At 38.6% G+C, this 27,356-nt stretch overlaps 1 protein-coding gene across 2 annotated transcripts in view; it reads right to left on the bottom strand.

Annotated features, from left to right (window-relative positions):
* The window catches only part of LOC140265330 (complement C4-A-like), a 47,761-nt gene that overhangs the window by 11,886 nt on the left and 8,519 nt on the right, over nucleotides 1–27,356 (bottom strand). For both annotated transcript variants that reach the window (XM_072361254.1, XM_072361258.1), the window contains exons 2-30: nucleotides 27,012–27,092; nucleotides 25,618–25,810; nucleotides 23,071–23,254; nucleotides 22,100–22,170; nucleotides 21,734–21,819; nucleotides 20,641–20,723; nucleotides 20,402–20,489; nucleotides 17,430–17,535; nucleotides 17,129–17,252; nucleotides 14,789–14,904; nucleotides 13,878–14,045; nucleotides 12,950–13,147; nucleotides 11,099–11,290; nucleotides 10,069–10,218; nucleotides 9,545–9,671; nucleotides 9,133–9,204; nucleotides 8,523–8,729; nucleotides 7,872–7,983; nucleotides 7,569–7,639; nucleotides 6,834–6,973; nucleotides 5,831–6,043; nucleotides 4,740–4,791; nucleotides 4,189–4,269; nucleotides 3,075–3,278; nucleotides 2,167–2,242; nucleotides 1,573–1,729; nucleotides 1,337–1,435; nucleotides 851–1,019; nucleotides 181–347 (exon numbers count right to left, since the gene is read on the bottom strand). In XM_072361254.1, the coding sequence (XP_072217355.1) occupies nucleotides 181–347; nucleotides 851–1,019; nucleotides 1,337–1,435; nucleotides 1,573–1,729; nucleotides 2,167–2,242; nucleotides 3,075–3,278; nucleotides 4,189–4,269; nucleotides 4,740–4,791; nucleotides 5,831–6,043; nucleotides 6,834–6,973; nucleotides 7,569–7,639; nucleotides 7,872–7,983; nucleotides 8,523–8,729; nucleotides 9,133–9,204; nucleotides 9,545–9,671; nucleotides 10,069–10,218; nucleotides 11,099–11,290; nucleotides 12,950–13,147; nucleotides 13,878–14,045; nucleotides 14,789–14,904; nucleotides 17,129–17,252; nucleotides 17,430–17,535; nucleotides 20,402–20,489; nucleotides 20,641–20,723; nucleotides 21,734–21,819; nucleotides 22,100–22,170; nucleotides 23,071–23,254; nucleotides 25,618–25,810; nucleotides 27,012–27,076 (3,771 nt within the window). In that variant the 5' untranslated portion in view covers nucleotides 27,077–27,092. The remainder of the gene's footprint in view (nucleotides 1–180; nucleotides 348–850; nucleotides 1,020–1,336; nucleotides 1,436–1,572; nucleotides 1,730–2,166; nucleotides 2,243–3,074; nucleotides 3,279–4,188; nucleotides 4,270–4,739; nucleotides 4,792–5,830; nucleotides 6,044–6,833; nucleotides 6,974–7,568; nucleotides 7,640–7,871; nucleotides 7,984–8,522; nucleotides 8,730–9,132; nucleotides 9,205–9,544; nucleotides 9,672–10,068; nucleotides 10,219–11,098; nucleotides 11,291–12,949; nucleotides 13,148–13,877; nucleotides 14,046–14,788; nucleotides 14,905–17,128; nucleotides 17,253–17,429; nucleotides 17,536–20,401; nucleotides 20,490–20,640; nucleotides 20,724–21,733; nucleotides 21,820–22,099; nucleotides 22,171–23,070; nucleotides 23,255–25,617; nucleotides 25,811–27,011; nucleotides 27,093–27,356) is intronic.

The raw sequence follows: 27,356 nt of genomic DNA on the forward strand, positions 1-27,356 counted from the left end.
CAGTCTCAGACTGTCATAAATCTTCCTAAGGACTCATAAGGGACAGATTTTTTGGTGCTTCATGAACTGAAGAGATCTGAGATGAAATGTTCTGATGCTTTCAAACTTGAATGATAAAGCCTTTATGGAACTATTATCTTTCTACCCCTTGACATGCCATGCAGGTTGATGGTTAGGTACCTGTGTAGAGCAAAATCCTCCACCATAATTCTTTCTTTCCGTCAGCCATGTAGCAATAGGTGTTGCATACTCCATATCTTCCAAGAGCAATGTTTGAAGCAAAGCATAGGCAGTGGTTTCCACGGAGATTGCATTGTTGCCATTTCCCCAGTAGCGCTGCTGCTTTGCTGCAAGAAGAACTCAGTCTTGAATGTCATTGGTAAAGATATTAGCCAAAAATGGCTGCTGTTTTACACAATAGATATTGCATGTCATAACACCAAGGAACCACAAAACACAGGTGCTGTCATGAAAGCAACAAATCAGTGTGGAAGTAGATGATGGGAAAGGAAAAACATTGCAGCAAGAGAAGCAGCAAGAGAAGAAGAAAATGTAGATCTCTATATCCCAGGACTTTGCTCCATCTCCAGTAACAGATGGGACCACATTGCAAAATTCCGAATGCTAAACTGTTAATTTATATTGATTATTGATACCAGTTACACAAATTACATAGAATTTTAGTATTCATATATAATTGTGTAATTTAATTAATTACACTGCACATAAATGATCACACTTTTATAAAAAATTAAATGCCCTCCATCTATTAGAATTTGCTCTATTAGCATATCAGAGTGCTCAAAGCACTATAATTACAAGTTGAGTTTATAAGAACAGTTACTAGTACCTGCATCAAAAGCAGAACAGCTCCTTAATTTCTCTCTTGCACTCAGGGACTGAGAACTATCAGGCTGAACGAGCGTCAAAGCATAAGCAGCAACAACTGTAGAATAGCAGTCAGTATTTCTAGGAAGTTCATTATTCATGTAAACCACTGATCTTCTAACAGCTTCTGCCTGCAAAAACAGAATTGATTCATCTGAAAATATCATCCATACCTACTGTTACTGCTGTTGTAAATACTCAGTATACTCCTGTGTAGTTATTTTTTACACATTTTTAATAACTGTTGTGTTGTGATTAAAGACATCAGTGATGGAGTGTGTAGTTCAAAATACTTTGCTGTACATTAGCTTGTTGCATCTTTTCTTATCCATCACAGACTTGGTAAACAGAATATTACCATCTCATCCATAGTACTTTAAGGCAGTGGGGTGAACATGCCACTGTGTGATAGCCTTTAAGCTTAAAGATAAAAAGTCAGGCATCTTACCACATCAGGTGATTCTTTGTAAACCTGTAGAGTCTGCTGCAATGCTATGGTTACAAAGGCAGTCAATGCCAAATTTTCTCCTGCTGACCCAATGCCACCCTGGAAGATGAAACATGAAAATGTAAAACCACACGCACTTGCTTATTATAAATTCATTGTATTCAGCAATTCAGGACATTCCTTTAACTTACCAGCCTTAAAGGTGGGACTGATTCTTCTTATTACTAATGACTCACCTGCATTTTTCTGTCCATTACTGGATGATGGTCATAGAATGAACCATCTGCCTGCTGTTGACTAAGCAAGTAGAAAACTGAGTTGTGTATGTGACTGTCTTCCACACTGATGTATTCTTTGCACCTTGTGAGTACCTTAACAATGAATGCAGTTAACCTGCACAAAAGAAAATGTTTTAAACTTGTGTTGATGTATATTTATTGAAGAATATATTAACTGGAAGTCAAGCATACTCAGTCTCCGCACAGAATAATTTTGAACAGTGTGCTCACTGGAAGCTGGAGATTTCCTGTGCAACGTTAGAATTGCAGTGACAATATGAGCACTCCGTGGCAAATGCAACATAACCAGGGGCTCTGTATAGCTCTCTTTCATAAAGGGCTAAAGATGAACAGTCTTAGAAGGGTGGCTTTCCATGACAGAAGTATGTGGGCAATACTATGCTCACTAAACTCTGAAAATCATTCCCACCTCCCCTGCTCCCCTCTCCCCCTCCAAAAAAAAAATAAATAAAATCTTTCATCAATCAGTTAACAGTGGCATTTTAGGAGGAAAGAAAAAGAACCAAAGCTAGTTAAGAAAAATACATTTACCAAACGCTACTGGGTGTTGATTTAAAGGCTCCATAGGAACCGTCATCCTTCTGAAATTCGAGCAGTCTTGTATAACCTGTATGAACAAGACAGCACAGAACTGCTTAGAAGATATACATATTTCTTGATAATTTTCATATACCAAGTTTATTAACATGAACGTGTTCAGCATTGATTAGTGGATTGGGTACATGGGGGTGTTCATCAAGTACGAAATGTCTGGATCAGTAGACCACTGACAAAGTAAAAGAAGGCAAGGCTTTCAAGGTACTTTGTATTGTTTGATTTAGTAGAGCTATGAGTACAACCTGAAAACTGTAGGTATGTCTCAACCCATACATAGTTAACAAGGCATTTTCTCCATGGTGAACATTGGGAAACCTATTCCCCGTTACTGAAAACTTCTCAAGCTGTTGACTTCATGGTGCACAAAATCAAAAAATATACAACATATTATCTACCCATGTCGGATTAAGTTTTAAAACTCACGAGTTTTGGTTTCTGATCTTGGCTGCTTTTATCTTGACAACATCAGTATCATATCTATATCACATCTGCATTAGTCTGAAATGATTTGCACTCTACAACTGCCCTTTGCTGTCTATTTGTTCTGAGTTAACATCAGTCAACTTAAATTTCACTTTCTGCTTCTAAATTAGGCAAGGGAGAGGATGAGCTGTGAATGTCAATACTCTGCAATGTCAGACACAAGTGGTTAGCCACCTAAATCCTCCTCACCAGTTCTGTTTCTCACATATGTCTGCAGGCTGCCAACGACATTTCTGCTTGACTATATTAAGACACTCCTTCAGCAAGTTGCAATAGTTAGTGTACAATGTGAGGAGATAACAAAGCCAGTGTTTGTTGGTCGCTGTGTTGTTTTGCTTTTTTCCTTTTTTTCTGTGTACCTTTTTCAATCATCTTAATGGCTTCTTCCTTTCGTTCAGGATTAAAGTTCTTCCACTGCTCACTGGCATCCAAATACTCAATAGCATAGACTGTGGGAGCCATTTTCACCATTGTTTGCTCTGCACAGCCTGTGGGCACTTGAATAAGTTTCTCAGTTCCATTGAGACTAAGACAGTTTTCAACAGAATCACCCATAGGATTTCCTGTTGTAAAAGACATAATCTGTAAGACATAGCATTTCAGACTTACTGGTGTAACAGTTGGAGGAAGAATGCTGGGATAGTAAGGTAACATGGAATAGAAAGAGTTCTGAGGCTGTTGAAAGTGGGGAGGCAAAGAGAGGAGCAAAGTCTGGTGAGTGAGGTTCTCACTGGAAAGGTCTTGTCAAATCAAAACTGATCCACTCACGGGGGTGGAGGGGTGGGTTGGAGGCTGGAAAAATAATCATGCTTTAATAATGTCAAACATGTTTGGCTTTTTTACCTTTACATTTACTATTTTCTCCTTTGATGATTTTAGGCATCTCAGCATTTTAGAATAGGCATTTGAAATGCAAGCAAATAGCTTTTGCATCAAGGATGCATTATTGTACAGTTCCTGGGATAACTTGCTTTTAACTTTGATGAGTGCTTGCTAATGCATGTTTTTAAATTCTGTATGCATGAGCATAAGTGCGTAAAGTTTATCTGATTAAATTAATGAAAGGTTATACATATTTTCTCTTTAGAAAAACAGATATTTCTAGAACATATAAATTAGAGTATGGTATACTTGTTCCCAAACAATAAAGCAAATTTCTACAGGGCTACATGCAGTGTGGGGTTACTGCTGATGGGCAGCTCTTCTGTTCTTTGACCCTAGTGCCCTTGATCTGGGCACAGTGAGACAGAACTAATCTATCCAATACAAATGAGAAGGGGCAATCAAAACAAGGTAAACTGCTGGATGAATCTTGCGGCTGCTTTCTTTTACAACCTGGGCATGCAAGACCCATGGCATTTGGATCACAGCAGAAAACCTAGGAATGAATGGAGATTTGGCGTGCAGAAATTAACAGCAAGATGGGTATGTCTATTCTCACCTCCAGAAAAAGTATTGATGGAAAATATTTACCTTTCAGGCTAACAAACATGTGACTCTCAGAGCCTGGTATCATATCAGCTGGTCTGCTGAGGTCCAATGTGTGGGATCTTACTGTAAATAAATAAAGTTCAACATCCAAACTTTTTAAGCATAAAATTATACTGCAATTTTAGAACATACTTTTTATTAAATGTCTCACTGTTGATGAAAATTACAACAGAAATGCTATTAAAAATGTTAAGTGGAAATGTATGAAGAAAGGTATTTATAATTCTTAAATTTAATTTTTAGTCAATATTTTTTTTTTTGCTTTTAATTTCAATTCTTTGTTCTTTTTCTTATACGCATTAATTAATAAAGTAGAAACCTACTTAATAATAATGCTACCATTGAACACAAGCATAACACAAATCAGTTATGAACATCTAATACAAAAATTAGTTTTTCCCGAGTCTTTCTGCTATGCTTTGGATGAAGTATTTTTTCAACTTAAGAAGTATTTTGCTGTATTAACAGCAGGCTTCACAATCCCTATTCCTACTCAAGATTTCATCCATGTCCAACTCTTAAGTATAACTTACAGTTGCTGTTAATGCAAATTGTCTGTTCTTCTCTTTGTAAAACACCTTCAGCCTGTACAAATGAAGAAAGGAAAATAAAAACTTTTGCAATTGCACACCTGAAATTAAGTCACATGAAATCCGTGATCTTCACATCTGCCTCAGACCAGCAGATGGCAGAAATAGGTTATTTTGAAGTGAAATTTCTTTCCAGGTAAAAATGAAGCTTGAAACCAGAATTAAAGTGTCCCCGTTGAAAAACTAATTTTTTTTTTTTTACTGAATTTTATTATAACTGATATATTTCCTTAGAAGTAATTATTTTAACTGGAACCCGGAAAAAATGAAACTTCAAAGTCTGTTCTCAGTTTTGTGAGCTGTGCAGGTAAATTCACAAGTGGACTCACTTTCATAAGCCTGTTTCCTATGAAATCCACCAATTTCTGAGTTCCTCATGTTGTTAAAACTCGAAGCTTTTTCCCTTCTGATTTCCACACGTCCCTCTTTCAAAAGCCTGTCTCTTATAAAGCTGTTTCTACAGACAATTTTAACACTTTGGTGTAACATTGAACTCTGAGACTGTCAATCTCTAGAAAAGTTATGGTCTGTAACAACAGTACATTTGCATCATCCCATTCATCATCTTTATCTACGAGTCTGCAGTGTTGACATTAATGGTGCAAAGTTTCATCTCTCTCAGTGGGCTACTTGGATGCTGTAGTGAGTCTGTGCAGGTCATTGTTGACATTTCAAAGGCCATTTTTGTCTAAAATGCTACTTCTCTTCACCATTTTGAAAAGAAAGGATAATTAATCAATACAGTATCTTTGTTTGCAAGTGTTTGTTTTACCTTTGTAATCTAACGACTATGCTTAGAGATGCATTAATTAGATATAAAATAATAAACCTAACTTCATGTTTAGGAAAGGCTTCTTCCTTCTCAGAACACTGGATGAATATATACAATCTTAACTTCATAAGAGAAAAGGGTGTTTTATACGTACTGATGAAGCAGGTGAAATTTAAAGATTAAGAGATGTGCACTGAAAGATGTTGTTGGTATGGAGAAAAACATACTAGTGAAATGTCCACTGTCAACTAGTTACACTTACCACAACCTTGAGGTTCTTTCTAATACTATCACTATGCCCAGTATTTGAGTCCAAGGCAGAAATGGTAATTGGAATTTCTCCCACAATCAGAGGAACAACTGAGAAATAGGCTGGTGTTGCTGAGTTCCCCTTAGCCTCCAGTTTCAGCTGCACTCCCTTCCCTGTTGCTTCTGCAGTGCACAGTCCCTTCACTGCATCCATTTTCACTGTGACCTATGGGAACAAGTCAATGTCCAGCATCAGTACTAAAGCATCACTGCAAAGGAAAATAGTCCAGCTCCACCAATGCTGAATGAGAAGTGAGAAACAGTTCTAAAAGGAGACTTTTGTTTAAAAAGGAAAGAGCAATACATTTATTCTGCAAGACAAAAAAGATTTTTCATTTAGCTCCCCTGAATTTCCTTTGCACGTATTGGCTTATATAGCAAGGTTTAGGTAGCAGGGTGGCTGTGGGGTGGCCTCTGTGAGCATAGCTCATCACTGCCTTATGTCAGATCAGAGCCTGCTGTGGGAGAATTTATTTAAGGAAGGGATCAGTTTAGGAAGGATGGTATCCTATGGGCGGGACCCCACACTGGCACAGCGGCAGAGTAACCATGAAGGAGCAGCAGAGATAAAGTGTTTTGGACCCCCATTCCTCTGTGTCACCTGGAGAAAGAAGGTAGAAGAGGGTGGATGGTAGAGAAGGTATAATTTGCTCTTAGTTCCCATTGCTCTAGCTTGTTAGCAATGGGCAAAAAATTATATTAATTTCCCTACACTGAGTTGGTTCTGTACATGATGGCAAATAATCTCCTCATCCTTACTGTAATCCTGGATCCCCTTTCTATCACATTTTCTTACTCCTTTCCTTTGAGGAGGAGTGAGAGAGTGGTGTGGTAAAGTTTACTTGGCCTTCAGTGCGAAATCACCATAATGCTACATCTGTAAAATGGGAAAACCATTTCATCAAGAAATATCAAACACTGGCATGGGTTTCCCAGAGAGCCTGTGGTAATATTACCTGGAGATCATTGGGCAGATAGTTGTAAATCACTGCTTTTATTTCCAGTTGTTCATGTCGTTTAACTGAGTATGGTAATCTCAAGGACACAAAAAAGTCTTTGAAAACATCAAAGGTGTGGGGGTCAGCTATGCAAAATCCTGGGATAAGGAAAAAACAGAGTTATTACACACCTAAGATCAGTTGATAAAAATTAGGTGTCTGGAATAACAGCCATGGTTTTTGATAGGTAAAATGTGGAAGAAATAGATTTTGTAAGTTAAATGTGGCCTGGCTTTCCTGCAGAGGCCATGTTTAAAACATAATGACCTTTCCTAGACTTTTGTAAATAAGCACTACGACCATTCCCTGTGTGCAGTTGGTCAGTGCTCACTCCCAGAAATATTAAGATATAATGTAGTATTATTGTCACTACATTTCTTGTGCCTTTATAGCCACAGGAAAGACAAATGAGACTGTTTTGAGATTTGAAAAAAAAGAAGGCTGTTTTGTTTGCTCAGCCCGCCCTTCATAGCCCCCTTCACCTTGTTTTAAAAAATATGCATTTACCTCTAGCTTCCATTTAAGCTTTAATATAGCACAAAAGAAACTAAATATCATGGTACAAACACTTGGTTGTTTTCCAGTACAGATTATCTCACTCTGTCAAGCTGATATTGCATCTCTGACATAAGAAACACACATTCTCTGTTCATCCTCACAAAACAAACCCAACATAATAACAATATTTTTCACCTTTTTGGGGAGATATGCTTATTGCCTGAACTTCCCAGGTAGTTATAGAGTCAGGAGCAATGCTGGTTACACTAAGAAACACAAAATAAAATGTGTTAGGATGGATGTATGATGCGTAAATGTTATGTGCCCAAGTTTGAGTATTATAAGGTAAAAAATATTCCCTCTGTTCTAGAGACAAAATACTTGGAATCATTCTGAAATCCTCTGCACTAGAAAATATATAAAGCTGTTCTTTATATATATATATACACATTATTGTTCAAACTTGGATGCATTCATCTAGGTAGGTAATTACATTACCTATGGTTTCCAGGATTTTTCACTTCTTCGAATTGCCACCACCAGCTTTCAGGAAAATAACTGCGCAAATTGAGAGTCATTTCCTCAAATATTTCTTCTTCCTGATCAAAGTCTATAAAACAAAAGTGAGATTTCTTTTCTGAGGACTTCTGTTGCTGACCATAAAATGTCTTGCAGACCTTTTGCCAAAGAGAAGGCAGCACTGAAAAGCAGTCTAAACAATTTATGTAGGTTTCATCTTTTGCATTAAAAGAGAGAGAGAGAGAGAGAGAGAAGCAGTGACCAAAGATTTTTGTCATTGAGAAAAGATCATTTTTTCATTCTGTGTTCAACAATTGTATGGTGCCAAATGAGAAAAAAAAAAATCCCCTTTCATAGTGAGTGGCAAAGACTCTGAATATGATCATTTTCGAAGTGTAGGGGTTTTTTTGGTGATGTTCTGTTCGATCAGAGGGAGAGACTCTGGGGAGAAGAAAGAGAGAAAGACAGAAATAAAACTGTCCCTGGCTGAAGACAGCTTTTTAGAGTTACTTGGGAGTTATAGTGATAGCACCAGTGATGAAAAAGCCATAAGTGATTAAACAACCCTTGGCTTTTCTTTGCCCCTCTGTGAAGGGTAGTTTTCTTTAGACAGTGGTATATCATTTTTACTTCGTGCCAAGCTCACTGCAGTTCTCCTCTTCGCTGCCTCCTCCTTCCTGAGGGCTATGGCACTTTCACAACAGTCCTTGAAAGCTTCTTTGCATTTGGGAGAGCCAGCTACTCTCGTTAACCTTTTTGAACAAGAAAACCTCATGGGATTTATTTTCATTCCATCTTCACAGCATTTGCGTAGATCAGCATCTTGATATTTGCTAGCTGCAACATAATTAAGGGCCAGAATTAGAGGTGTAGAAACAGCAGGAGGCATAAAGGTGTTCACTGTGTTCATTCCTGTTGTTATTTGCAGTAGACTAATTAACACTGCAACAGTCTACCTATAACAAGAGACCTGTGCTCCATCCTAAAATCAGTCCACAGAGGAGCAAAGCATAGAACCTATTCATCTTAAATGTTCCAGTATAACCTTTTCTTTGGATTGAGAATGTGGCACACTGGAATTAGATATCATGGTATGAACATTCATGGCTGTATTCTTGTTCTTGAAGAAAGTCACTGTTATCAAAAGTTCTGGTGACTTCTGGCAAGGAAATATCAAATATCACCTCGATATCATCTATCCCCACTAGGCCTCTCATGCCACCCAAGTGAGTGGACATACCAATTCCTAACATTTTCTTCTGGAAATCCAAAGATCTCTTCTCCCTTCTGGTAGCCTGGAGGCAGGTATACCCTGGGAAGGCAGAATAGGAGAGTTTGGTATTGAGATGACAATAACAGTCAGACATTTCATGTCAAACATGGAAGACCTATATTAGGACACATCTCATTTACAGAAGACCCATTGCTTTCAGTCCTGGCCAACTGTTGCCCTGCGCTAAGTGAGCTGAGTACCAGTGGACCAGCAGCCAATATTCAGGCTACCTGAGCTGTCAGAACCCAGCAGAAGAGCAGGAAAATAAAAATCCACAAGGACAGCAGCTCTTGTAACAGCATGACAAAATGTTCATTCATTCAACCAAGTGTAGATTGATTTGTACAAACATCTAAGGTAAAGGACAGGTTTCACTTACCTTCCCGAACATTGGATTTAATCGTGTCTGATAAAAAGGCAAGACCAACATCAGTAAAAACTTGAGCACTATCTGCACCACCGCCTGCAGAACATCCAAGATCGTATGAATTCATTGCCTTAAATACCTGCCAAATAAAATACCATAGATGGATTGTACATACTTGAAAGTTTATTATTACTATTATAATAAAGTTCTCATTGCCTTTAACTTGCAGAAACTTAGTGTAAACTATACTTGGAAACTGAGATTAAGACTGAGGGTTGTTTTGGTTGTAGAATAATTTCAATTAATGTTTGTTTGTTTGTTTGTTTTTAATTTACAAAATTATCTGCTGTAACCTGGGAATTCTCAAACTTCTCATTTGAATGCATCTTAAGTTGCAAGAGCAAAAACACATTCAAGTTTAGCAAAGTTTGGATTAAGCATTTAATAGCCATTAATCTCATTTTCATCCTCTCATCAGTCATGAAAAAATTGTCCTGGCTAGCAAGTGTGACATTTTCTTCCTAAAGTTATCTTACCTTTTTGGATGTGAGTTTATTTTTCTTGTTCAGAATAAACACTGCTTTATCAACCGCAGCTAAGGCAACAGTTCCCGCATGGTCCGTTTCAATCTGTAATTTGATGTTGTTGGTTGGTTCATACATCTCATGTTCTGTTCTCACTTTAATCTGAATAGAAAATATTGAAACAAAAATGTCACATTTGTTAATAAAATGCAGGCATTCTTTGGGCAGACAGTACTGTCACCTGTGTCTGTCAGTAGCATGAGGCTGGGGGATGTTTCTGCTTGGAATCCTACCTGTTGGCAGATAACCCTCATGAGGGCACTAAGATGTTATCTTACTATGGGACATAAGCACCAATGTGAATAAAAAGTATGAGTAGGGGCTTTGTCCCTTTTTTGTTATTTTCCAGTGGAAGCAAAAGTTATTTTGAATGGCTGACACTTCAGTAATTGTGTATCATGCTATTGTGAAAAATGTTCATAGAGTCATAAAATGGCCTGGGTTGAAAAGAACCTCAAAGGTAACCTAGTTACAACCCTCCTGCCATAGGCAGGGTCACCAACCACTAGACTAGGTTGCCCAGAGCCACATCTGGCCTGGTTTTGAATGCCTCAAGATGGGGCATCTACAGTCTCTCTGGGCTCTTTTTCTCCCCCAATAAATTTCACTTTCTTTCATCTGATGAACATCACTGCAGAAAGAGAGAGTTCTCAAGAGATACTGACACTCAGGAGTCCTACTGGTGTTTTGTTGTGGATTTCTATTATCTAGGCCAGGGATTTACCTTTATGAAATTATGTTTTTCATCTCTTCAGGGTATAACCTGTCCTATAGAAAAGGACTATATGTGACTTCATTCCTGGGAGTCTCTACCAGCCTCACCTTTTAGCAAGAATTGTGATGATTCCCTTTTAAAATAAGGAAGAAAATGTTCACCATACCTTTCACATTTCAACCCCAGCTCTGCACTCTCTGCTGATAATACTTTTTATTTATTATTATTTTGTAATACAAAACCAGAAGCTGCTTGCTCTGAATTTACCTTTCCTTCACAGACATCCATAACATCTACCCATACAGAATCAGCAACAATCTCTTGACGGCCCTGGTTCGCAACGAAGTAGTAAGCTAAGAAGCGAAAAGCTGGCACCATCTTCTCAGTGATTTTGAGGTTTATTACTTTGTTTGAGGAAGACACCCTTCCCAACAGCTCAGCTTGTCCCTTTGCTATAACCTATAGAAACAGACATAAGAGAGATCAAGCGTAATGAACACACGGCACACAGTACATTGTGTAATTTTATAATCTATATGCATTATCTGTTATATATATTAGACGCATTGTGTATATTATGTATATTATACTATGTATCTGCATACGTATAATTTTCCAAGACCACATCTGTTTGAACTTTATTCTGTAATGGCAGCTAACAGTTTTAATTCCCCAACAGTACCCTGGAGGAGACCAGAAAAGAGCCTCTAGGAGAGAAGTCTGCTGCACTGGTCCTGTGGCCCAAGTCTGGACGTAAGTCTACCTCCCTCCACTTGGCCTTGCTGCTTGAAAAGGGGCTCAGAGACAGCAGTTTTACTCCTGTGTTCTGCAATAACACATCATCACCCTCAAGAGGATATCAGCTGTATTTACTCTACCATCCGTAGTGAGTATTTCAAATGATGTGGAGGGATTGGAATGGGAGGTTTCACCACCCAAATATTATTCAGGGTAAAGTATCATAGCCTGGCCCTTAAATTATTTTTGCACATCTTGCACTATTTAATTATTTGCTTCCTATTTTCATGAGTAGTCAGCAAACAAAACACAAGCAGCTTTCCTGAATGCACAAGGAGTGGGCCTGAGAAAGAAACAAAGCTATGTTATAACCATGTCTGAAATCCTCACAGTCTTCATTTAAGGACCAAAGTTTGAGAAAGAGTCTCATTGCTGAGCTCTGGCAATGCCCCTGCCTGTCCAGCTCTACTTCTTCCCAGAGATCATCATCAGCAATGTGAACACTGTGCTCAGCCCCATGATCAAAACAATCTCTCTAAACTCAAATTTAACTCCTTGGGATACAATTATTCCAATATATACAGGTCCTATTAAAAATAAATGGAAACACTTTCTGTGGTGTTTATCAGCCTGGGAAATTTAAGCTGCCAAGGGAAATTATGAGGAGAAGAAAGGAAATTAAACACATTTTATGTGCAACAGATTTGCTCCTGGAATGTATCTGTGAATGCATTTGTCTCTTTAAGCAGAACAAATACTTTGTAAGCCTGGTCTTGGCTGAGCATTATTGTTTCCTGGCTTTTCCATCTACAGAACTGACTTTTTGTTCAAGTTTCAAGAAGTTATTTAGGACCATAATGGTCAATGCCTTCTGTGTTCCTTCATCTCTTTTTTGGATATAACTGTTGCCTGCCTGTTAACTGACATCAGCTGCAAGTAACGTGAATCCATGGTAATTTCAGAATCATGTATTACTCATGTAATAAGTAATAAATAACCTCAAAAAACATTTTCAGAGATATTCAAGGTCCCCTAGAATGCAACTGGCTTTTCTGTTTCTAGGGGTAGTAACTTAATTTATATAAATGATCTGCTCACAGTGAGATAGACTTCTTTCAAGCTAAAATGCATAGACTTTGTCCCTGGTTATATTATGTGGCACCACCCAGGAAAGTTTGTCTCTGCTATGCCAGTAATCACACTTCAAATGATTTGAGGTAGTAACTCAATCAGCCTCTTCCCCAGACAGCAGAAGCCCACTTCCCTCAACCTCTCCTGGTAGGTTTGGTGTGCTGGGATGCTGATCACTTTGGCTGTGCTAGATGTTCTGGAGAGTATAGTTTCTAGAAGATATTACTGATATGCCACTATTCTGTTTACCATATAATAGAAGTAGTCAATCTTTCCACTGCCAGACTGATGAATGGCATTTAAGGTGACTTGTAAAGTATTCCCAGGTGCCAAGACAGCATGTGGGATGCTGATGCTAAGATAGTTGCGGGTAGCAGATTGGTATCTTTCAGCTCTGATATTGGTTTCAGGTGATTCTAATCTTTCTTTTCCCTCTTCAGCCTTTACCTGTCAGGGGAGGAAAGGACAGAGTGAGTTAAATGTCCCTCAAGAGACATGTGCAGTATCACTCAATTCACATCTTGCCATGTTATTCCAAAAATGCTGAGAAATGAGATGAGACCCCACAGAGACCATGTTAGCAGGACATGAGATCAAAAGACCAAGGTTTTTCATTACTGTTTCTCTGACCTTATTTTGTCTCTTGCTGTACTAGTGATTGATATCTTTCAGGTATGGCTTTTACTGAACCAGAATAAATAGCTTAAAATCACACAGTGGTAATTCAATAGCTTTTTTTTTTCTTTTTTTATATCGTGCACATAGTCAAACCCTCTGAGCATCCAGTCTGTATTGCACCTGATATTTTTCTATGCCCTCTTTTCATCATTTGCTATCACTTCCCATGGTGATACTCCCTACAGACTCATTCACACTCCCCATATCAAGAAAATGCAAGTTGGAACCATACAAAAAAGGGTCACCACCCATACACACTCTCAAAGCTCTGATGTACAAGAGTCTGTCATTCATTTCAGCTAGATATCCCTCAGGACCCTGGTCTGTCTGATATCTAATACAACCTTGACGAAGTTGTGAATATGGTACAAGAGTTCATCTTCCATTCTCTGTGACAATGAAAACAGAACAGCTCCACAGACATCCAGACATCTGCAGTTTTCTTAAGTCATCTTCTTAACAGTATGCTTTTAAACATGAGTGTCTGGGTTTTCCTTACCATTATTTGAAGAGTCTGGGCATCTGCAGGGATGTCAAATGTGAGGGGAATGAGGCCATCATTATTAGAAAGTGCAGTCTTCTTCATGGAGGACTTTCCAGGTATGGACACAGTAGCAGTGACAGGCAGAGAGGCAGCAGGAGAGCCATCAACCAAAGTGACAGAGGCCTATTGGAAAAAAAAATCTTTGTTACTTTAAAGAAACTTCTGGTTTAAAGAAAGACCACAAAGAAAAAGTGAGTAGTTTTATAAATTAAAAAGAAATGTAAAGCTGTACGCAGAAGCATTTATAGATTTCAGCTCTAGGAGAAAACAATAGCAGTTGACTCAGTCTAGACTACAGCTAAGATTAAGAACAGCGAATAATTGTTAACAACTGCCCCAGATCTCCATCCTGCATCAGATCCCAGAGATATTTTTCTTCACCTTTTTTTAGGTAAATTTCTAACCTTGACAGCTTGTAGAAGAAATGTGAAGGAAAACGTGAAGATTTCAGTTTTTAAAACTCACTAACTTAAATGAAAAAAAAAAAAAAACAAAAAAAAAACCAACAACAACAACAACAAAAAAAACAACTTGTGTTTTGGTTTTCATAATTTTAATTTGATACAGGATTAAACCGATACAACATGATTCTTTTAACCTTTCTATATGGAAGTGGGGAAGAGATTGCTACAGGTTATATAAAAATTGTGCAACAGTGCACAAATGACTTCCAAAACAGAAGCAGCAGTTTCTGGCTTTGATTTCCCTGCTCAAGCTCAAGACAAACCAGAAACACCGACAGAAGCTCCATGTTGGGCATGTTAATGAAGGTCTCTTCTACAAAATTCCCCTTGGATCAGATAAGAGTTTTACAAACAAATATAAATCTATTTCTATGGAGGCAGAGGTGGCTAAATAATGCATACCACAACAGAGAAGGAGGCTCCAGGCACAAAGTACTTCTTGGTGTTTGACAGATCAACAACATAAGGAGATTTCACAAATTTCACATTGCTGAGTTCCTCTTCCCTCATCTCTCCACCTGTTGATATCAAACAGTACACATTGCCATGAGAGTAATAACTACTTATTTACCTATTACCATAGCATCCGTGGTTTTCCATTTTCACTGCATTTTAATAATTGGATATAAAGATAGCTTTAACATGATTCCTCCCTAAAGAACTTCAGTACTGAGAAGGGGAGTTGGGTTCAGGAGGACTGGGAACACAACTACAGATGGGCCAGCCTACAGATCTCTGTGACCGGTGCTCCAACCATTTGGCACCAACAACTGTGTGCTCTTGAGAGCTTGGAAACTCTGGAGACATGAAGTGCTCTGTTACATTTCCTCCAACTACTTCTAAAAGCTTGGCTTGATTAAAACGAAGTGTGTTTAGAGACATAATTTCCTTAGTCCTTATGTTCTGCATTAAGCACTACGAGGTGGAAATGTGCCAGTAAAGTTCTCCAGCCTTGCATGTATGTAATACTAAATCCAGCAAGTATGCTAGTGTAGATAGAACCTGTGTGTGGACAGCAGAGAAAGCAGGAACAGAAGGGAAGAGACCATGTCACACTGTGAGATTCATCATGCTATTGCGATAATGGGAACAAACCCTTTTTCCTCTTGAAATAAATGCTGCAGTACATGCAAATAACTATAGCAAATAATACAAAAAAAAATAATTGCAGTGCTGGAATGTGGTTTACTTAATTTTAGGATTCTAAGAAATTCTAATTGATACTTAGAATTTTTATGAGTTTTTATTTCTGAGCAAAGTAACTAGACTCCTGTAACCAGTGTGTAGAAACATCCCTAGAGTACAATTTACCCTATTTGTCTTCTCTGCTTCCTATATACGAAGTGCCAGAGAATCTAGCTCTCACCAGGTGCCTTAATTTAAGACACTTAAAGTAAAAGGGACCAGTCTCCATTAAACAACAAACACTGACCATGTTTGCAGATTCAGCCCCATTGCAGATTCAACTTCAGTAACAAGCACTGAAGTCAGTGCCTCTTATGACTGACAATAATACTCACAGCAACCCAATTAAGCCATTCACCACTGCACACAGTTCAACCCCATGATCTCCTGTGGATAACCGTAAGACATCTGGAAGCCTTATTGTGTTTAGTATTGCTATGAACAAACATCTATGCAAATACTTTTTAGTAAACTCTGAAAATATTTATCTATTACCTAGGAAAGTTTTTGGTAGATACACTCCAGCCTCATTTCCACAGCCACCACCCTAAATGAAAAGCAAAATCATACTATCTGGACTATATTGTATAAAGAAGCTAAACTGTTCAGACCTGCAAGAGATCTCTAAATTGCTTAATGCCCTCCTGCATCTCCAAAGCAGCCCTGCCGTTTGTAAGGGTCTGCTGATCACAGCCTGAACCTCTGATTAACCATCTGAGGCAAGCACTGAGTCAGCAGCGGGAGCACAGGTGAAGGTAATTCAGCTGTGCTCCCAGAAGGGGTGGAGCTTGACTCCACCTCTCCTAGATCCCATTTAAGGGCTGACCACCACTAAGGAAGCATTGCTTTTTGGAGATTGCTCCTTTGTGGGAGTTTTGTGGTGAGCCTCAATATTGGTAAGCATCTGTATCAACTGGAAGCCTTGGCACTGGTGAGTCTTTTCTTAGACACTTTCTGCCTATTTACTTTTGCTTATACTGGCCTATGTGCTGGTATGGTATTATATATATTCTATTGTATATATATAATACTATATATTCCTAGCCAGCTGGTGTGTGGGATAGATGGTCTCCCAGGCATTGCATTTTCAATAGGAGTTTTATAGTGAAACAGCTGAAATAGTCAACAGTGTTAATACAGAGTAACTGTGAAGGTAACTTACTGTAACTCTTGTAGCACTTTTCATGCCAAGGCTTAAAAAGAACTAGCATGAATCATAAGGACTCTGCACCTCACTATGGCTGTGGTACATGTCTCATCTTTCTACTGACAGCCCATCTAGTTGGGGAACAAATTAAGATAAAGCACCATGTTCAGCTCATAACTCTGCATGTAAAGGGTACTCTTGAGGCAAATACTCAGACAAGATCATAAGGGGAACAGCAATTCAGTTGCCTATATACAGGCATCTGATGCCACTTAATATGGTCTAGGATGTGTTAGGTATTTTCACAGGACTGCTTAATATGGGGTAAAGTTGCTCACGTGAAGGATCATCCTAGAGAAAGTTCAATGTAAATATTACAGACTGTATCAGCAAAGGCATAATCTACTCACTTGCAGTTTCTACAACAGTAACAGCAACATATAAATGAAACCCTTCCAGAGTGGAAATACTCTTCTTTAATTTCTCTTCCAGAAGTGGTGTTGTTAAAGTAATTCTTCCTTTTCCACTTTGAATCTATAAGAGAAGCAAAAAACAGTGACTGCCTTTGCTGATTTGCTTCCATTAGTATTTAAAAAAATGTTCTTTGCATGACTATAGTACTACAGGGATGTATATTTCAATGATTTCTGACAATACTTGGCTCACTTGGGATAAAGCTGAATAATTCCACTGAACTTTAGTAGTACTTACTGACAGCTGTTGTTCCAGACCTGGAAGAAAGACTTTGTTCTCAGTTTCATCAATTATGCCAAATCGTACATATGCAATACCTTCAATCCCTTTTCCATAAGAGTGCCTTTTGAAGGAAGAAAAGTGAGGAGATGAATCATTACACTGACAAAAAGCAAGCATAAATCAAATTAATAATTTTATGCTAAAATATAATAGGCATACTTGTAAACATACTGACTGTAACTGATACCTTGAAAATGAAAAATAGTTCCAAACTGTTGGAACTGCATGCAAACATGAAGACTGCTTCAAGCCCATGTAAGAATCAGTGATTTCACTATATGGATGCATGTAGTAAATCACCTTGTCAGAATTCCACGCAGAGGAGTCATCACCTGACAAAATTTATACTTGAGTAGGTTTCTGTATTGTTTATAAACTAAGGAGAACATCATTGGCACAGGTACCTGACACAACTGGCCCACTTCTCAGGTATTAAAGGGAGGCTTCCAGTCTATATAATTTGAATGAACTGCTGATTCCTTTGTACTGGGAAACCAAGGAACTAAGCAGTATCAGGGAACTATATGAAGCATGAGAACCTCCAAGGACCTCGAGGCTCAGGTCTCATCTGCTCAAGATTTCATACCTGCATTAGGCAGAATAAACACCCTCCACCTCATATCTCTCATATGCATTCAGGAAATATAGCATAGATGCCTTTTGTGAGTGAAAGACTTCAAGCTATGTGGCCAGAACATCCCTGAGCTCTCATACAGATGATGGGGAGAGATAACTGGGTATGTTGTTGCACCTAGCAGGGTCCTTACTCAAGGAGATCTTGGCAGATACAGAATCCTTGGCATCCTTCTGCAGATCAGCATGCAGTGTGTCACATGAGACCTATCAACACTCACATCATAGAATCGTGGAATTGTTTGTGATGGAGAAACCCCCAGAGATCACCTACTCTAACCCCCCCACAGTGTTGTCTCTTGCTGTGGAAATTCTTCTTTTCAGTTCTACAATGGCTTATTTTTGTTTAAACAGTGACACTTTCAAATTGACCTGATCAACAGCATTCATCTGTACCAGTGAAACTAAAATTTTTCAGAAGACTGACAAAGAATTCTTATGAAAACTGCTTAAAATGTCATAACTAGCAACTAAGGGAAACAACAGTCAATATATCAGATAATATTGTGTTAATTACATGCATGGCCAGTTCAGAGTAACAAGCTTGAATAAAAGGGATTTGATACGTGGATTTTGATTAAAGTCAAGCAGGCCTTATTAACATCATTAGGATCTTTTCAATAAACAAAAGAACAGTACTGAGTTATTTTGCCTCTTAAATAATTACAATATTAATGAATAGTGAAGGATATACAAAGAACTCCACAGTTCATAAACTCAAAATTGAATGCTGCAGTAACACAAAGAAAATCTGAGTTATCTGGTATCACTGATAATATCAACAAATCATGAATAAAACTAACAAAGAGAATAATAAATAAGAGAAATAAAGGTGAGCAAGTGAATAGCAGTGAAGCTGGTGAGAGAACTAGAAAACAAGAGTTATGAGGAGTGGCTGAAGGAACAGTGGTTGTTCAGAGAAGATGATGCTGAGCCAGATGAAAGGAAATTGCAGTGAGGAGGGTGTTGGATTTTTGCCAGGTAAATCAGGCAAGGCTTAGATTGAATATTAGGATTAATTTCTTCATGGGCAGTGTGGTCTTGCATTGAAACAGGCTGTCCCGGGAAGCAGTGGAGTATCCAACCCTGGAAGTATTTAAGAGATATGGATGCGGTGCTAATGGACCTGGTTTAGTGATGGGAGTTGGTAGGTTGCTGGGCTTGGTGATACTAAAGGTCTTTTCCAACCAAGATGATTCTTTGCTGCCAAGATCAGAGGTGCTGAGTTTGCTCAGCCAAGCAAAAAGGGACTGATACTGAAACCTGTCTGCTTTCACAGGGTACTCTGGGGAAAAGAGGGATCAGCATGAAATGTGAAGAGTTCAATGACAGTAGGCAGAAGAGCAACCATATATAAACTTTCCAGGGATTAGCTGGAAAATAAAACTGAAAATAAAACCTACTAGAACTTGGGGGTGCATTTTGAGTGTTCTGTTTGGATACAGCTATCCCCTGCACACAGCTAGGGATAAGGTGATTATATAAAAGTAAACAGACATCTAGACTGCTTACCTGGAGTGGGTCTTGCTGTGTGCTGAAGTAAAAACAGCTTCTGAGTGTTATCTGGGGAGTGCTCTATGGCTGAGGCTGAGACTGTGCCAGGCACTGGCCAAAGAGCCAGCAGCCAATCTCAAAAGAACCTGGGATGCTTCTTTTGGCTGCTCAAGTGGTTCTGGAGTCATGTTGAACTCACAGAATCATAGAATAACCAAGGTTGGAAAAGATCAAAGAGATCATCCAGTCCAACCATTGTTGGACTTCAAACTGAGATGAAGTAATGCACAGGTCCATAGTAATGCTTATATAAACTCCTTTGGTTCACTGTATTTATTCACCTCAATTCTCAAGTAAGAACGAATTTGTTACTTCTAAACTTCACTGAGTATTGAGGATTAGAAAATTTCATACTAAACAACTTCATTCTAAAACCTGAATCCATTTCTATTTGAATTGCATTAAATAACAACAGCTGAGCATAAAGAAAAGCTGGTTATTATTTTGACTGAAATCTTTCTTAGCAACACAGAGAACTCTAAACTGTCATCCATCTACTAAAATTGTAAAGTATTCAGAAAATCTTGTTTCATTTTGATCACCACCTCTTGGACCTATGTAGCACTTCACACCAACACCAAGATTTAGCAATAAAGTGGAAACAGAGTACAAGAGGATAAAATTAAATTCAAGTCAATTCAGAATCTGATTAACTGTTAACGATGAGGAGAAGAAGCAGTAGCAAAGTTCATTATCTACATATCTGCCTTCTAAAATGACCTCAATTTGAGCACACTCACTTGGCCTCGATATCAAATACGAAGTTTTCACTCCAGATGGAGTAGTATGGCTGAAGTGGGATCAGTTTGACTTCAAAAGATGGAAGTTCTGCATGTACAAAAGACATAGCAATGAGAAACAGAAATGCTGTGAATTGCATCCTTAGTATCTAGTTACAGCCAGATTTAATCATCACAGTATATCTTTAAATTAGTAGTGATGATGTCTTCTGTATAATCCAATTTAAATATTCTCTTACCATATTTTTTAACTTCAAATTCTGCTGAAGAATTGGACATTTCATACTGCTGAAACCAGGCTTTGATTTTCCAACTTCCAGGCCTAAAGTTCAGATTAAGTAGAAAATAAATTAAGATTCCTCAGATATGTAGTGATGCTAAAGTATTTCAGTTATTGATAAATACTAGTTTTGTCCTTTTTATGATTCAATCTAAAAATCTATTTATTAATGGATTTCTCATTTCTCATAGGAGCTAGAAAAGTACTTCCCAGATTTCTAGGTAACACTCCATCAGACTTCTATGAGAAACTGCAAGATGGTACATTTGCAAACTGCGTGTAACATGCATTGCCACAGACAAACATAAGGAAACAGGCATTTTATGGTATATTATCTATACCTCATCTTCACTGTGGTGTCAAAATGACATTAAAAGCCACACTGAAAGGTAAGTAAAAGCTCAAGTCCATTTGAAATCACTTTATAAATTAAACTCTTACAGAAGTGCTCTCCTAGATGTAGTCATATCATATTGTATCATAGAATCATAGAATGGCCTGGGTTGAAAAGGACCACAATGATCATCCAGTTCCAAACTCCCTGCTATGTGCAGGGTTGCCAACCAGCAGACCAGGCTGCCCAGAGCCACATCCAGCCTGGCCTTGAATGCCTCCAGGGATGGGGCATTCACAACCTCCTTGGGCAACCTGTTCCAGTGTGTCACCACCCTCTGAGTGAAAAACTTCCTCCTAATATGTAACCTAGGCCTCTCCTGCCTCAGTTTAAGACCATTCCCCCTTGTTCTATCACTATCCACCCTAGTAAACTGCCATTTCCCCTCCCGTTTATATGTTCCCTTCAAGTACTGGAAGGCCACAATGAGGTCTCCCTGGAGCCTTCTCTTTCCCAAACTAGATAAGTCCAGTTCTCTCCAGTCTTTCTTCATATGACTGAGATGGTTAAGCATTTGCTCAATTGTTCCTTAACAGAGTAAAGGTTTCTAAACACACTGCATTAATACCAAAAGGAAGATGAAGGGCCTAAAAAAAAGCTAAACAAAGTGGCATTTGGACGTCTGAGCTGTGTTAATGCACAGGGCATAGTAACGTACTCGGCAACGTCAGGTATTTCAAAATTTTCACTCAAGACTGCTTTTATTTTCCGTTCTGACTTCATAACCACCATCCCTTTTGAATTCTGTTGAGAGAGTGAAAACAAGCAAACATAAGCCAGATATTAAAAAAGAGACATGTTCATGTACTGATCCTAAGGAAGACACACGCTGTTTTCTGATCTTAATTTTCATGCCTTTTCTCTCCCTCCATGCACCAACAATGAATTATATCTCACAATATGTGAATAGTGATGAGGAAATGAGAGGAGCTATAGGCATGTTTTTACTCTTGTGCTATTTGTGGAAGCCTTTTCATTATGCCTGTGCTAAAGAAGCACACAATAAAAGTATTTGTATACTCACAAGCACAGCAACTGTAACTGTATCTTCTGATGGCCTCATAGCATTGTCCAGAATGAAGATCCTGTATCTTACTGGTTAAAGGAAGAAGAAAATGTGTTCACATACTTATTTTCTGGCTTTTCTTTATAGTAAATGCTATAGTCATAGAAATTTAGGTTGTTAAAGATCACCAACTCAAACTGTTAACCAATCACTGGCAAGTCAACTAGTGACCATGTCCTTAAACACCACACCTATGTATCTTTTAAATACCTCCAGGGATGGTGACTCAAGTGCTTTCCTGGGCTGCCTGTTCCAATGCTTCACAACCCTTTCAGTGAATAAATAATTCCTACCATCCAATCTAAACCTCCTCTGGTGCAACTTGAGACTTTTCCTCTTGTTCTGTTGATTGTTGGTTGACTACAAGCGCGTATCTGAGTTTAGGATAAAATACCTCTTTTCAAACAATAGAAGTGCAAGAAATTTAAAAAAAAAAAAATGTAATTCTTTCACATTTTGAATTTAAATTACTTCATATCATTTTGAAGCCACTTCTGAAAACTATATAGGGTGCTTCACCCATCTAATATTCCTTCTGCAGTCAAAGTCTACAGCAACACTTAAGAATTTTCTTTACCTCTCTCTCTTGCTACTTAACTAAACTATTAACAAACAAAACTGCTGTGGTCTTAAAGTGTAAAAGATGCTTAGTGCTGACACTGCAAACAGTGGGCTACCATTGTAAGAAGAGAAAGACTTTGACTTCTCTCTCATTTCCATGTGTTTGCTCTGATACGCAGTGCAGACCCTGCAAAAGCCCTGGCAGCAGAACACAAATGTAAAATTTGGGCTGGCTTGAATGTACAGAGATAGCTATGGTTAAAAGACAAGGAAATACATTAGAGAGGATTAAAACATTATTACTTTTTTAAATCATGCCCATGTAACATCTATATTCAGCATCTGAAGTGAAGCATTTGTATGTTAACCTTTAGAATTTGGTGTATATATAGGCTTGTCCGTCTGAATGAAAATGTAGCCCTTCTTGGACGACAGGAGAATGCGGATTTTTTGAACAGTCTCCTTATGAAGCTCCCTGCTTTCACTGACAAGTAGAATATGTGGATTTTTACTCTTCTTGAACGTATCTTGCTGCAGATTTCCTGGCTTGACCTGAAGATAATGAAAGAAACAGTCAAGAAACTGGTGAACTTGGAGTTACACAGCGGATGGCCAAAACCAGCTGAAGCATAATTCAAAAGAAGGTACTCAACTGTGTCTTTCTTATTGAGTATTTCTTTGTAAATAGAATTAATGTCTATTCCTCCCTTTTCTGTGGCAATAACAAAATAACAAAATAACAATAACAAAAGCCCAATGAATTTTCTTCAGTCTACATGCATGTTTAATTCCAGCTAACTTATCATTTACATACCATAGAATCATATAATGGCCTGGGTTGAAAAGGACCACAATGATCATCTCGTTTCAAACCCCCTGCTGTGTATAGGGTCGCCAACCACCAGACCAGGCTTCCCAGAGCCACATCAGCCTGGCCTTGAATGCCTCCAGGGATGGGGCACCCACAGCCTCCTTGGGCAGCCTGTTCCAGTGCTTCCCCACCCTCTGAGTGAAAAACTTCCTCCTAATATGTAACCTAAACCTCCTCTTAGTTTAAAACCATTCCCCCTTGTCCTGTCACTATCTACCCTTGTAAGCAGCCATTCCCCCTTCTGTTTATACACTCCCTTCAAGTACTGGAAGGCTGCAATGAGGTCTCCCTGGAGCCTTCTCTTCTCCAAGCTAAACAAGCCCTCAACCTTTCTCCATAGGACAGGTGCTCCAGCCCTCTGAACATCTCAGTGGCCTTCCTCTGGACCCAGTCCAAGAGCTCCTCATCGTTCCTGTTCTGGAGGCCCCAGTTTTTGGATATGTTTCTTTGCTAAAATCTTGTACATGATGTTAGAATTTTACATCTCAGCTTTTAGCTTTAGTCAGGCATGTCTAGCCTATGGCTCACAGCCCACATGCAGCCGTGGACAGCTAGTATTGCAGTCCCACAAGATTGTAAACTTTTTATATTATGTGATTTTTAATGATATTTCTCAAGAGTTAATTGCACATAACTTGAGCACAGACTGCGTAGGTGACAGCATAATGCTGTGGATGGGAGGGCTCAGTGCAGTCTCTGCCTCTCACCTCCACCACACATGGTTGGTTGAATTGAAACCTGCATGTATTATGTGCTACACACACTTGTGCCACTTGGCAAGTAAAAAGCAGTGACTGCTGATAATAATATTTCAACCTACCTACATGTGTGTGCCTGTGAAGGCATATGTTATCAAGCAGACATGTAAGTTTTCTTATCCAATTATTAAGCTTGGGCTTATATTATAAAATAATTTAACAAGTTAACGTGTTCACTGTCAAAGAAACATCCAGAATACTTCTGTGCTGCTGACAAATTTTGTAATTTTCAACATTTCAGGAAGCTCACAAGAAGGATAGAATAATTTGGGATGTGTTTTTCATTAGTTTTGCAGTATGTATTTGATTAATGTTTCTGCTATGTGGGGGAATATACAAATAATAATCACCTGAATAAACTTGTGTCTGTCTGCTAATCCAAGCATGTTAAAGGCAGATTTACAAAATACACATTATACCACATTTACACATTTTTCCTCAGAATCTGTAAATTCACTGAATTATGTATTTAATGTATACTTATTCTTTCTTCCGCGTGGAAGTAACATAAGTTAAATGTTTGAAGATAATATCTAAAATACAGATGTACTTAAATACATTAATTGTATTACACACAGATCAAGACAATTTTACTCATTGTGGCCTAGGCAAGTCAAAAGGATGGGCACCCATGGCTTTGCATGTAAACAGAACAAAACTGAGTATTGCTGTGTGCTGTTTCCAACCAAATGGGTCCAATCAGTACAACTGAACTAAGTGATAAAATTGTGTCAAAGAATTGTGTCTGAAACAAATGATGTAAAGCAGAATTAATCAACTTAAACGTCTGAGGAAACATTACGTTCTTTGGATTGAGAGACTGTACATTTTTCAAGGTTTCCCCTGTTTCCTATGATGGCCAAGGAAATGATAAGGCCATGAAAACAGTTGAAGGATTACATGCTACACTTCCAGGAGGAAAAAAACCCCTCAAATGAAAAAAAAATCAATCTATCAGAAAAACTCAACCCCCCCAAATGCCACAGATTTATAGAAGAATGGGGGGAAAAAAGAAAAGTTTAAAAAATTACTTTCATCGCTGATCAACATTGATGAAAAGATCTTTCATCACCATGTGACAAAACCTTGGGCTTGATGATTAGGCACGAAAGAGCACAAGCAATTGCTTTATTAGCTTATTGGATTAACAGAGTGTTGTCACTACTGATGCAGATATTTTCTCATTTCACTCTAGCAATCAATGTTATCTCTGTTCCAACCCACTTATAACCCATTATGATTTATACGCAGGATAAGCATTTACATCACTATGATGGCAGACTTACCATTATTTTTTTTATCTCTTGGTAGTTGTTCCCCTGGTTAAGGTTGAAGTTGATTCTATCTGATAAAAGCCGATTTTTCACCTCATCTTTGAAATATGCAGTAACATGAACTGGGCTCTTTGCTCCATGAACTTGAACGGTTACTGTCTCCTGTGCACCCAAATGAACCACATTTGGTGCAGTGATGAGAAATCTAAAATCACATAGGAATAGATTGACCAATACATAGGCTTTTTTTTTTTTTTTTTTTTTTTTTTTTTTTGTATAATATCATGTTTAGCCAACATGCATGTTAAAGAAAAGAAGAACAGACTTGTCAGTATTACTAACACAAAAATAGTCGAGGTTAAAAGGGCCTTGCAGAGGTCACCCAGCTTACCACCCTTGCTAGTTAGAGTATATGTTAAAAGAAGGCAGATACTCTCTGATTGATCCCCAAATTCTGTGCCATATAGATTAGGTTCTTCAAATATCAACTCCTACAGATAGGAGAGAAAAAACACCTGCAATATGTCAAAATATATCTGACTGACGTATTCGCCAATTAACCTGACTTATCCCGGGACCTCGACTGTCCGGGGGAGAGACACAAACATGGATGCCATGATGACTTCTTTCAATTTATTGCTGTGTCACACTCCTTTTATACCATCCTAAATCCCGCGCAGATCACAGAATCACAGAATTGTAGGGGTTGGAAGGGACCTCTAGAGATCATCGAGTCCAACCCCCCTGCCAAAGCAGGCTCCCTACACCACATTGCACAGGTAGGCGTCCAGGCGGGTCTTGAATATCTCCAGAGAAGGAGACTCCACCACCTCCCTGGGCAGCCTGTAGATGCGTACACCTGCTACGCAAAACCCGATGCATGCGAGAGAACCTGTACACACACCTACCTAAACCCCCCACCCACTAACTCTTAACCTACAGGCCTAACTCAGCTATTCTAGAACACTCCATCTACTCAGAACTACTGTATGCACTCATAAATCCTTACAAAGACAATTTAGTACCTCAACATCTGACATTATGAATTCATGTATCTTCATGCAGAATCATAGCATATCATGAGTTGGAAGAGGCCCACAAAGATCACCTGGGTCCACAGAGCATCACCCAAAAAGCAGACTATATTTCTGAGAACATTGTTCCAATGTTACTTGAACTCCTCCCTGTTGAGCCTGATCCCACCTGCCCTGGTGCAGACCCTTTCTCTCACCCCCAGCTGCCCCTCCCCTGATGCAGATCCATGCCATTCCCTCAGGCCCTGTCACTGTCACACAGAGCAGAGCTCAGCGCTGCCCTTCTTTTTCAAGATCATAAGCACTTCCTACTTTCTATTTCAAAGAATTCGTTATGAGTGAAAAGTTAATAAAATAAAAACATATACTTACGAAGGTTCTTGCTGTGTGCTGGCTAGCAGCAAAAAAAAGCTCGTCAAAAATACCAGACTTTCCATGGTAAAACTACAGCATCTGCAAAACAGAAATACGAAAAACCCACTGTCAATCTACCTTTGGTTTGCAAAGTGAAAGTATTGGCCAATGGCATATTGCAGCTAAGTACATTACCCATCTTGGTTATTTATTAATAACTTCCAAAACTGTACAACCAATAATGATGGACATGTTAATAGTGCACAAATTAATAGCCTGGGGAGAGACATTCCAGACTAATCCACAGTTTTATGTTTGATTATTCATTCATTCTCTTCCCACCTTCAGTATGTACACCTTACA

The sequence above is a fragment of the Excalfactoria chinensis genome, chromosome 1, assembly GCF_039878825.1.
Source record: "Excalfactoria chinensis isolate bCotChi1 chromosome 1, bCotChi1.hap2, whole genome shotgun sequence".
NCBI lineage: Eukaryota > Metazoa > Chordata > Aves > Galliformes > Phasianidae > Excalfactoria > Excalfactoria chinensis.